The following is a 12,925-nucleotide window of genomic DNA, read 5'->3' on the forward strand; positions in this document are numbered from 1 at the left end:
TCCCCAAGAATCTTGCGTCTTGCTGTCTTTGTCAGGAGGAACTGACGAAGAAGGAGCGACTGTGTGATTCTTCTTAGCTGAGGCTACAATAACTGAGTCCGCCGCAGGCTCACCTTTAACAAAGATAGGATCTGAGTCGGCCGGCCTATATTTTTTCTGGATACGTGCCGGTACTGCCCTGATCGTTGCTGGCGTGAGGAAAACCTCTTTGATTGGGTCCATTATTCCTGGAACTAATGGGAGCAACGGCCGTGTATATGATTTGTGATGAAGGGTCTCAAAAATCACAGTAGTGGACACCTCTGGAGTGGTCATCTCTATATTCAGTTTGTGAGCACCCCTTTGCAAGACGTCCAGATATGTGTTGACGTCGTCAAGAGGGGAAGCTCTTGAGCGAGGGCTGTCTGCCAGCGTTGGAGAGTAATCCCTTTTAGAAGATCCAGGTGAAGATGGAGGGGAGGATGATGGAGTCCTTCTTCTCCTGTGGTGAAAATGCTCCTTCCTCACCGGTGATCTCCTAGGTCGTTCCTCCCTTCGAGGAGAACGTGATACCTTCTGATGTACTGGAGATCTCGATCTCTCAGTCCGTATCTCCTTTCTCGGTGTTCGAGATCTGGGTTGCTCCCTCCTTGGCGATCGGGAGACCCTAGGGGTATGCGACCTGTCCGCTCCTCTCTCTCGTGAGCGTGATCGGTGAATGGCAGGACTCTGCCCATCTGCCTCTTCTGCTTGCTGAAGAGGGGACCTGTGGACTGGACTCAAGTACCTTTGAAGTCTCTCTGGTGCCTTAGAATCCTTCCAATTACTCAAAGGAGCATACCATCTTGGCGAGAGTCTTATATGTGAAGTGTACCCCCGCTGGGGACTCTTTTGTACCGGACTCCTGCTCCTAGAAGATGACCCCGTTGAACCCGAGGCACTTGAGGAGGAATGGAGTGAAGCAGATTGTGTCACTAGGACTGTCGAAGGCACCGAAGGAGATCTCCATCTCACCGGTGTTGGAGGACGTCTCAAAAGCCTTTCCCTCGACGTCGAACGCCTCTGCGGCGTCGACGGGGTGACAACCTTCGGCGTTGAATGCTTCGACGTTGACCTGTGGTCCCTCGACGTCGATCGGCGATGATGTGCCGACGGCGGAGTCTTCTCCCTCGACGTCGAACGGCGTTGCCCTGCCGTCGACGAAGGTCTCGACGTCGAACGGCGTTGCCCTGCCGTCGACGAAGGTCTCGACGTCAAACGGCGTTGCCCTGCCGTCGACGGAGCTCTCGACGTCGACCGACGTTGATCTGTCGGCGACGGAGATGGCAATCTCGACCTGGCATGTGGCGACGGCGGAGGATCGGACATCCTCGACGTCGAGCGCCGACGTGCCTTCGATGATCCCTTCCTCGACGACGATCGTCCGAGGGGGCTCTTGCTCCTCGACGCCGAGCGCCTCCGTGGAGACGTCGGCGGAGGTGTCACACTCTTCGAAGCCTGTCGACGTCGAGACGACGGCGAGTGTGACCTGTCTCTCGACGCCGACCGTCGCCTGGTTGACGGCGGCGGAGTTGACTTATGTCCTGACGTCGATCTTCTCGTCGACGGCGATCTCGTTGCTTCTCTCGACGCCGATCGTCGCCTAGTTGACGACGGCAGAGCCTTCTTCGACGACGGCGAACCTCTTTTCGACGACGATTTCCTCATCGACGCCGATCTCGACGTCGACGGAGCTTTTTCTCTCGAAATGTCCATCAGATGTCGTTTTTTCAGCGCCGAGCCCGGTGCTGAGGTTGATGGACGCTCTGACTTGCCTTTGGAGGGAGTTCTGGGTCTCTTTGAACTCTTCCTCTCCGTAGATCTTCCTCTCATGGATCTCTGGGCCAGACCATAGAGCCTGTTCCTCTCTCTGTCTTTAAGAGTTCTGTCAGACAGATTTTTACAATGGGAACAGTCTTTAGGATCATGATCCTCTGGCAAGCATAAAATACAGACCTCATGAGAGTCCGTTTTTGCCTTCTTGTGGCCACAAGAAGGGCAATCATCAAATAATGAGGGCATCCTGACAGGAAAACCTCACAAAAAATTGACTGCTAAGCAGTTATTTACTTGACTCTGATTTGAAAAGTCAAAGTAAATCAAAAAATTGTTCTTTTGAAGATTTTCTGACTGAAAAAGGCAGAAAAATGTGGAGCTGAGTATCCAGGGTCCTTCCTGAAGGAGCCGGAAAGAACAACTGACCTAACTGTAACCCCTGAGGCATGATGGGAAGCTAGGGGCAGAGGTGCCTTAAAGGCACAGCGTCAGTTTTAGTGCATTCAGCTACAGGTTAGCTTTTCAGTCTTTTTAGACTGGGGATTTGCAATGCAGCCTGGGAGCTGTATATGTTTACAGTGTGTTATGAGAATTTCTACTGTTTTTTAAGCATTAAAACAGTTTCTAAACAAGCATTGGTGTTGTTTCTCATGTTTCTAATGCAAAATACACTGTATGGTGGAAATTCTTCACAGCATATTACAGCTCTGTTTTATTTGGCTGCAATTGCTTATTTTTATATATATATATATTTATATATATATGTCTATATATATATATGTGGGGCACATATAATATATTGTTTCCGGGGTCCCGCGCATGGGCGGGAATATTCTAATGCTTATGACTATTGATGAGGATCCCCTGGAAGAGAATAGATCTAACCAAGGCTCTCCCCATCGCTGAAAGAGGCCTTGCGCCACGTCCGAGTTCAGACGCCATTCGTGATCCATCATGCACCGACGGCTGAGCTCGTCCGCCCTGGCGTTCAGAGAACCTGCCAGGTGTTGAGCTACCAGGGTCACGCCCTGGCGTTCCAGCCATTGCCAAAGGCGAAGAGCCTCTTGACAAAGGATCCACGACCCCACCCAGCCTTGTTTGTTGCAGTACCACATGGCGGTGGTGTTGTCCGTGAACACCTGCACTACACTCCCCCGGACAGAGGGGAGGAATGCCTTCAGTGCCAGACGAATCGCCCGGAGCTCCAACAGGTTGATGTGGAGCCGGGTCTCCGCCGGAGACCAGAGGCCTCTGATCTCCGCCTCTCCCAAGTGGCCTCCCCAGCCCTGGAGGGACGCGTCCGTCACAACTACATGCTCCGGTTGGGGAAGGGAGAGGGATCTGCCTCTGACCCAATCGCGGTCCGTAAGCCACCACTGCAACTGGCTCGCAGTGCCCTCCGAGATCAGGACATGGTCGGATAGGTTGCCTTGATGCTGGGCCCACTGAAACTTCAGGTCCCACTGCAGAGCCCGCATCCGCCACCTGGCGTGATGCACCAGTAGGATGCAGGAGGCCATCAGCCCCAGAAGCCGCAGCGTCAACCTGATCGAAACCCGGGATAACGGGTGAAAGATGGCAATCAGAGCCTGAATATCCCGGACCTGCTGTTCGGGCGGATAAACCCGAAACCGCGCCGAGTCCAGAACCGCTCCGATGAAGAGGAGCTTCTGAGAGGGGCACAGGTGTGACTTCGGCACATTGAGGGAGAACCCCAGCTGGTGCAGGAGGTCTGCCGTAGTCTGGAGGTGGCTGACGACTGTCTGGGGCGAGCCCGCCTTCAACAACCAGTCGTCGAGGTAGGGGAAGACTGAAACCCCTAACCTGCGCAGATGAGCTGCGACCACCGCCATCACCTTTGTTAACACCCGTGGGGCGCTGGTAAGGCCGAAGGGGAGCACGGTAAACTGAAAGTGCTCGTGGCCAACCATGAACTGCAGGTAGCGCCGGTGGGCAGGCAGGACGGGGATATGAAAGTAAGCATCCTGCAAGTCCAACGCTACCATCCAGTCTCCTGGGTCCAGGGCAGCTAGGACCTGAGCCAGTGTCAGCATCTTGAACTTCTCCTTCCGGAGGAAGCCGTTGACGTTCCGTAGGTCCAAGATAGGGCGTAGGCCCCCTTTGCCCTTCTTGGGTACCAGAAAGTAGTGGGAGTAGCAACCACACCCTACTTCTGGCCCAGGAACGCGCTCGATGGCCCCCTTGGCCAAGAGGGCCGTAACTTCCTCCTGTAGAAGTCGCAAATGATCCCCCGATACACGGTGGTTGTGCGGTGGCATGGCTGGAGGAGTCGCCTCGAAGGGGAGGGAGTAGCCCCTTCGGACGATTTGCAGCACCCACCTGTCCGACGTGACAGTGCGCCAGTGGAGGTGGTGATGGCGAACCCAGCCCCCCACTGGTGTCACATGGGCCTGAAAGCACGGACTAGGAGGGTTTTGAGGCGGATGCTGCGGGGGAAGGTGTGGACTGACCTCGCCGTTGCCCCCGACCGCCCGGACGGCGGTTCCCATGGCCGCCACCGCGTTGGGTATTGCCCTGCGGAGCGTGGCTGGCGGTGCGTGTGGGCGCACCCCTTCCGTGGCCACAAAAGGAGTGAAAGGCAGCCGATTGCTGGCGCTGGCCCGAGAGGCCCAAGGACTTGGCCGTAGCCCTGGAGTCCTTAAAGCGCTCAAGCGCATGGTCTGCCTTGTCGCCAAAGAGGCGACGGCCATCGAACGGCATGTACATGAGTGTGTTCTGGACATTTGCCGAGAAGTTGGCGGACCTCAGCCAGGCGTGGCGTCTGACCACCACCGTCGTTGCCATCGCTCTACCTAGCGAGTCGGTGGTATCCAGCCCATACCTGATGGAATACTTGGCTGCATCCCGGCCCTCCGCAAGGGCTTGGCCGAGTTTGGCCCGCACCTCCAACGGGCACTCTGGCAGCACCTCCGCGACCTTATCCCACACAGAGTGGGTGTAAGGTCCCAAGAGGCAGGCGGTGTTGGTAGACCGCAGGCCCAGACTAAGGGATGAGAAGATCTTCTTCCCATACTGGTCATACCTCTTGGATTCCCTGTCCGGCGGGGCCGACGGGAATGCGGTCTGGGAATTGGAGGCCTGGATGACCAGGCTCTCGGGGGTAGGGTGGGAGGACAGGAAACATGGGTCGCCCGGGGCTGGGCGGGTGGCGTCTGGCCACGTTCCTATCTACGGGCGAACCCGTAGCGGGCTTGGACCAAGTGCCCAGAAAAACGTCGGTCAAGGCCTCATTAAAGGGCAGCAGAGGCTCGGCCGAGCTTGACTGCGGTTTAAGGACCTCAGTGAGGAGGTTAGTCCTCACGGCCGCGACGGGGAGCTCAAGGCCCAAGGCCTTGGCAGTCCTCATCAGCACCACACTATATGTTGCCCCCTCCTCCGAAGCCACGGTAGGAGGGGAGACAAAGCCAGTGTCCGGCGAAGTGTCCAGACCACTGGCATCCCCAAGGTCACCTGTCCAGTCCTCATGAGACTTACACTCCCTGGTCAGAGGGTCCTCAGACCCCTCCCAGTCCTCTTCATCACCCATCTCCTGAAACTCAGGGTTCTCAACTAATGGGGCCTCTTCATAAAAGTGAAACTCACCAAACGACGTCTGGAGCGGCGCCCATCGGGGCCGTCCCGGCGCCTGAACAGGAACGAAGGTGGGACCGGGGACGGCGCCGGAGGCGACACCGGAGGGTCCGACGCCGGGGAGGTCGTAAGGTCCACCGGCGACGAACCAGATCCCGAAGGAGGTCCAGCGGCGTCCTGCGGCGCCGGGCCCGAAGGTACCGGAACAACTGAACCCCTCCGCGCCGGGCCCGAAGGCGCCGGCGGCATCGGGATAACGGGAACCTGCGGCGCCGGGCCCGAAGGCGTCGGCGGCGCCGGGGCCGAAGCACCCGACAGCGTCGAGGCAGATCCCCCCCCCCCCGACCCGCTAGGGGTCCCAGACGATCCGCTGGGCCCAAAGGCGCCACGGAGCCCGTCGGAGGAGAGAGTTTCCTCATGGCCATGAGGAAGCGCTCGACCTCCTCTGGCGTCGCGTTTAGCCCAGGGACCGTAGGGTATGGGGCTGGACGCAGCGCCTGCGACTCCGTCGGAGCCGCGTGGGTGGTGTCACCCAAACCCCCCCCGGCCGCATCGCGCGAGCGTCGGGGGGGAGTCTGAAGAGCGATGACGCCGCTTGGACTTCTTGTGCCGCTTACCTGACGACGACTTCGACCCGCAGGAGTGTGGCCTACTCTCTGAACTGTGGTGGCTCCGAGCCCGCGACCTGTCCCTCGACCTCCCATGGGATCGGGACCTCTCGCGGCGCGGGACCGACTGCCGGAGTTCGAGCCGCCTGCGGGACCGCTCCCGCCTGGCTTTCGAAGAGAGGGCCCGGCAGTCGGAGCAGGCCTTGTCGTCGTGGTCGACGCCGAGACAAGATAAACACACGCGGTGAGGATCCGTGACCGACATCAGGCGGTCGCAATCATCGCAGTGCTTAAAGCCGGGCATCCCTACGGCACCGTCGGAGTCGAAAGACTTCGAGAACAATCAAAAGTGATCAAAAAGTTAGTCAAAAAATGACTAGGGTTACTACTTTTCCAGATCTGCGCTTGCTGGCGCGGAAAAAAGAAGAACTGACGTCAGCACGCGGAGGCGGCGTCTAAGTACTCCGACGACGTCATCACGGCGCCCACGACACCGACGACGGACGTGGAGCCGCAGACGATGCCTACCGACGCGCAAGGGTACTGCTACGCAAAAATTTCCGGATCCAGTCTGACGCCTGGGGATATTCTAAGGTAAGGAATCTAATACTAACGTGTCTCTTTCAGATTTAAGCTTATCAAAATATCTCTTGCTCCTTTGATTAGGTATCCAAAACATTACATCTCCACCCGCAACCTGTTAAGCCATGTAACCTAAACAGGAGTTTTTGTTTTGAAAATTGGTAGCTCCTATGAAGATTTAAAATGCTTAGACGTTCCTTCATTTGCCTTATGTTTTTAACATATATTAGCACGACTATCATTCAATCCACTTTTTTTGGAACAACTGGCACGGGACATGCACACTGATTCACTCACCATGATTATATACCAGTTATTCACCACTGTCAACTCAAACAGAGTCACTAAAATCAGAAGAGAGGAAGAAAGATTATGTCAATTTTAAGCCATGCCAATGAGTACCACACAGTCAGCAATTTTATAATACAAAGGCTGGCATCAGCCGTCTTTCCGTGCAATGCTGTGCCTTTTGTATTGATCAACAGACACTGTACAAAACAGCAGTTTGAGAAATAAGTTTGAATTACAAATAGTTTGGCACTATTAGTGCAAAATATATTTATTCTAAAAATCTTTAGCCTTGGGGGGGGGGGGGGGGGGGGGGGGGGGGGGGAGGGAGTTTGGAATTTAAACTCCAACTATAACCACAACTTGCCAGGGACACATTTCGTATGTATGTATCGCTTGTCTAGCACAAGAAGAGCACTGAACAAGAGTGTATGCTCTGTGGTAGGATTCAGGATTGTTTAAACAGGCAAACACAACAAATGTTTCCATCATTCAAGGAATTTGTACTCCTTGAAGGTATGACTCCTCAGCTTCTTTCTGAACTGCAGGAGCATCTGAGTGGTGCTAATGTCAGTTAGAAGTTTCACATTTTTTCTCTCAAATCTGACAATGTGGCGGGTGTCTCCTAGTAAGGCACTGCCCAGATAGAATCTAAAGTGGCTATGAAGTAACTTTGTATAGTACATTTCCACGGTTGATTAAATGGCAAGAGAAGGCATTGGTCAAGTTCAACATTCTGGCCAGGTGGTATTTAGAAGAAAAAAGGAAAAAACTGATTGACGTTATTTCTCAATGTTTTTTTTTACTTTAAACTAAATATAAAATATATAGACAAATGTCAGCTAAATGTTGTTCAGTTTATGCACATCTAACTTAATGATTGAAATTATTCACCAATATTTCAAAAAATCATTCCTCTTGCCCAGAGAAGCCCAGCACCTTTCATCTCTTGGATTAGGTTCTTCTTGGCAGTATACCTTTGCCTCTCAGAGGCATTGCTTTCCTTATTTAACCATGGGCTCTCTTCATATGCACCCTTTGCAGAAAACATTATGCCCTCCTACTCTAGCGGATAGCTCTTGCTCAGATAATGTAGCCACCCCTACTCCCAGTCACTGATTGGGTTTGCTCTTTCATTCCACATTAGAACTTCTCATAGGGATGCTGACAGTAGACTTCTTTCTTCTTTGGCACCCAAATGCATAGCATATCTGCTCATGTGATGCTTTACCTACAGTCCTTCCAGTACTTTTGATCAGTTCACTTTATCACAGTAATTCATGACCCCTTCATACTTTCCACTCTGATAATCTGTATATTTATCCTTCCCCTATATGTCCAGAGTCAACCTTGAAATTGTAAAATCTCAATGGATGGATTAACCTCTAATAAACAGTAAACGTAATTGAAGGCTGACCATATTTTCATCCTAACTTCAAGGCAACATTTTTAGAGAATTCAGTTAACACAACAACATAACATTTTTAGGTCGAGTAATTTACTACTCGAAACTATTGTGTTAGACCAAACTCTCTTGACCAAGCGGATTTCTCACAATGCATGTTGTGTACTGGAGCATGAAGCTTCCCCTGGGGCGCACTTGGCCTCACTCACACCCAATATGCCTGCTCCCCCTCCCCCCACGCCTCGCACCAGACTTCATTGGAATGCGCTGCATGCATTCTCCCCTCCCTCTCAGCCCATCCCTTTGAAGTCTGCTCACATTTCCCTCCTCCCCCTTCTGGGTCCTTGGCTCCTCGGCATTCCTCCTCCCTTCTCGCCCATGCTTCTTATTGATTAGGTCGAGCCTGACCCATTGCTTGTTAAAAATAATACTTTGCAGCAAAGGCACTCGTAAAAACAATAAACATGTTAACAATGACATGGCTTCAGGCGTCCATAAAGTGCACTGTCTGTAACGCTGGCAGACTTTAATATCATTAACCCTCGTGCAAGCAAGGGAAATACCTCCAAGCCGTACGTTTGCATCACAGCATTTTATTTTGAATTTGTGTAGCCACATCACAGCGTTTTATTTTGAGTTTGTGTGGTGGTATATGTATCAGTTTCACTTTTGCATTTTGCTGCATCTCGTCAGTGGCGTTGTCATTAAATATGTTGCATATGCCGTGGAGCACTTCATTTACTACTCCCTTTATTGTGTGGGAGGTAAGCTGTGAATGTTCGCTACATAAGCAACATACCCCCAAGCCCTACGTTTGCCTCAACATGTAACCATTTCTAGGCCATTGTGACACTGTTCCTATCCTGTCTTTTATGTCTAACAGCGGCCATCCCTGTACAGTTCAGCGTGCAGTATCAGCGGACAGATATTCCACGACTGTTCGAAGTATTGTGCCCACCAGTATGTAACCTATAAAGCACGTAGGCTGCAATATCTCAGTTTGTAAAGCTAACTGGGCCATAGCGGTTTGTGTTGCAGTGACTGCTGCTAACTACTCCTCTTGTTGTAACTACGAATGATGCATTGTCTGTCACAGGCACACACACCGGTCTACTCACAAGGGTACACCTGCCAGCAATCACATTTAGGTTCTTAGCAGGCGATATCACATGTTCCACGGATTTACTGTTGCCCGGGATTGTTCGAGATGTCGTTCTGGGGAGGAAAACCTTTCCCCCTACAAAGGATGGACCCTTTTAAAGTGACTTTGCAAATGACAGACTGTTTGTGCTCGTGAGCATTTGAGCGCGAGCAGAGGTGGCCCTTGCCCCAGATTTGTAATCGCCTCTCAAACTCCCTCCTCGCCCTCGAGAGAGCAGGACCCGCCCTCTTCCGGCCGCTTTGTTGTGGCCGCCCTAGTTACAGGGTGAAAGGTAATTAAACCCCTCTCACAGTCGCCGACGCTTCTGTGACCCACAAGCAAAGCCGAGAGTCTGGGCGGTGACAGAGGCGGGGTAGAACAGAAAGATGGGGGGATTAGAATATCACAGAGAAATAACCCTAATAATGCACAACCGACGCAATAGATTACATAACAGCACACTTCGATTTCGGTCTACAATAAACTGTAGGACTGGCATTACTCAAACAGTGCTTCAGCGCCACGGCAGGTTTAGTAAGCACTTTATGAATCTAATTACTATATAATACAAAACGTTTTTATAACTGGGCCCCATGGATTTGTAGATTTTTCCAGCTGTAAGTGCACATTTCGCGTACGCCATTCCCAGAAGCTGGCCGGGTAAGCACACCCTCACACTCACACACCCTCACTCACCCTCTTACCCTCACACACACCCTCACTCTCACACACCCTCTCATCCTCACACCCCCTCACCCTCACCCTCACACCCTCACCCCCTCATCCTCACACCCCCTCACCCTCACATCCCCTCACACCCTCATCCTCACACACCCTCATCCTCACACACCCTCACCCTCACACCCCCTCATCCTCACACCCCCTCACCCTCACACCCCCTCACACCCCCTCACACACCCTCCCCCTCACACACCCTCCCCCTCACACACCCTCCCCCTCACCCACCCTCCCCCTCACACACCCTCCCCCTCACACACCCTCCCCCTCACACACCCTCCCCCTCACACACCCTCACACCCCCTCCCCCACCGTCACACCCCCTCACCCTCACACCCCTCACCCACCCTCACACCCACACCCCTCACCCTCACACCCCCTCACCCTCACTCACCCCCTCGCACACCCTCTCACCCTCCCTCACCCCCTCGCACACCCTCTCACCCTCCCTCACCCTCACACACCCTCACCCCCCTCACCCTCATCCGCAAAACATAGCATAACAAAACAAAGCATAGGATAGCAAAACAAAACATAGCATAACAAAACATAACATAGCAAAACACAACAAAGCATAGCATAACACAACAAAGCATAGCAAAACACAACAAAACATAGCAAAACACAACACAACAAAACATACCATAGCATAACAAAACAAAGCATAGCAAAACAAAACATAGCATAGTATAACAAAACATAGCATAGCATAACAAAACATAGCATAACATAAAACAAAGCATAGCATAACAAAACATAGCATAAAAAACAGCAAAACAACAAAACATAGCATAGCATAACAAACCACAATAAAACATAGCATACATACCAAAAATAGCATAGCAAAACATAGCATAACAAAACACAACAAAAAATAGCATAGTATAGCAAAACAGCATAGCATAACAAAACAAAGCATAACAAAGCATAGCATAACAAAACATAGCATAGCATAACAAAACATAGCATAGCAAAACAAAGCATAGCATAATAAAACACAACAAAACATAGCATAGCATAACAAAGCATTGCACAACAAAACACAACAAAACATAGCATAGCATAACAAAACAAAGCATAGGATAGGATAGCAAAACAAAACATAGCATAACAAAACATAGCATACCATAACAAAACATAGCATAACAAAACACAACAAAACATAGCATAACAAAACACAACACATAGCATGACAAACCATAGCAAAACACAACAAAACAAAGCATAGCTTAACAAAATACAACAAAACATAGCATAGCAAAACAAAACATATAATAGCATAGCATACCAAACACAACAAAACATAGCATAGCAAAGCATTGCATAGCAAAACATAGCATAGCATAACAAAACATAGGAAAGCAAAACAAAACATAGCATAGCATACAGCATCACTCAGCACCACCACAGCATCACTCAGGCACACTACAACATCACTATGCGCTACCACAGTATCACTGAACGCCTCAGCATCACTCGTTCGCCATTACAACATCACTCAGCGCCACCACAGCATCAATCTGTGCAACCATTCAACAACAACTGGTTCAAATAGGTTCTCTCAATGTTTCAAGTTTTACTGCAAATCTAACAAAAAGATGTTCATATTTCACTTCTGTTCTTGGATTTTCGTCAAAATAAAATACACTGAACATAATCTTCACAAAAGTTATTTACAAAAGTTTAAGCTAGTGCCATTATAAATTACAATAACTTTTATTTAAGTATTAAATATTAAAACAAATTAAAAGCCATTGTTATTTGTAATATCAATACATGTAAGTCACATAAATACAACACATATTGCATTACAAATGCTATAGGTGTCACATTTGCGAAAGTTATAAGTATTGGCATTTTAAATGACAAAGCTATTAATTTCGGTATTTTCAAAAACAAAACAAATAAAAAATGGGTTATTTACAATACCAATAGCTCAAACTTTCCTAATGCGAGCCCTATTGCATTGCAAATGCTTGTTTTGTTTGGCATAGAAACTCTGACAATCTTTTTCAAGCAGCGTTCAAGTTTTGGGCAAAGGACACTGGACTGTGTTGAACTTCCAAACGCTTTACTGTTTCCTTAGGAATTCTTAGTTCAGACCCACATTACAAGCGCTGTTGTAAAACAGCTACTGTAAAGTAAGATGACGAAGGTCTTACCAAAGCTGTTGAGAATATTGTCGAAGTTGTTGAGGTAGTAGTAGCCCTCTTCCACTGTGCTCTTGTTACCAACAGTGTGGTTGATCCAGCGATAGGAATCTGCTACTGTGCTTGTGCTACTCATGAAATAAAGTTGGAGAAAGTGAGAAGGGACAGAGGTACATATGAAGAAAGGGGATGTAAAGATAATGAAACAGAAGGAGACAAGAACAGGGAGAAAGGGACAGACAATACAGATGGAGAGAGTTTAAGATGCGATAAAGAGAGAAGGGAGAAAATAAAACAGGCAGAAATGGAGAAAATAGTAAAGAAGAGGAGAAGGGAAGAGAAACAGAAGAGCAGGGGAATAATTGAGAGGAGAGAAAGGAGTGGATAATAGGCATGAAAATAATAAGACAAAGGAGTGAAATGGCAGTGTGGGACGGAGAAAACAGGATAAGATTGGATGAAGAAATAGAGGAATGAGAAACAGAAAAGTAGCGAGGGTTGGGAAGCGAGTAAATGGCACAACATTCAGGCAAGAGAAGAAAGAAGAGTTAGAGATTAAATGAAAGAGTAAATGTATTTGGTGAGAACAAACCAAAGGAAAGCAGATTTATCACTTAAATCATTCTAC

At 49.9% G+C, this 12,925-nt stretch overlaps 1 protein-coding gene across 2 annotated transcripts in view; it reads right to left on the bottom strand.

Moving 5' to 3' along the window:
* TPCN1 (two pore segment channel 1) overlaps window positions 1-12,925 on the bottom strand; it is a 280,704-nt gene that overhangs the window by 29,003 nt on the left and 238,776 nt on the right. For both annotated transcript variants that reach the window (XM_078667151.1, XM_078667150.1), the window contains 2 exons: window positions 12,310-12,425; window positions 6,873-6,919 (listed from right to left, as the gene is read on the bottom strand). In XM_078667151.1, the coding sequence (XP_078523277.1) occupies window positions 6,873-6,919; window positions 12,310-12,425 (163 nt within the window). The remainder of the gene's footprint in view (window positions 1-6,872; window positions 6,920-12,309; window positions 12,426-12,925) is intronic.

This window comes from Lissotriton helveticus, chromosome 11 (genome assembly GCF_964261635.1).
Source record: "Lissotriton helveticus chromosome 11, aLisHel1.1, whole genome shotgun sequence".
NCBI lineage: Eukaryota > Metazoa > Chordata > Amphibia > Caudata > Salamandridae > Lissotriton > Lissotriton helveticus.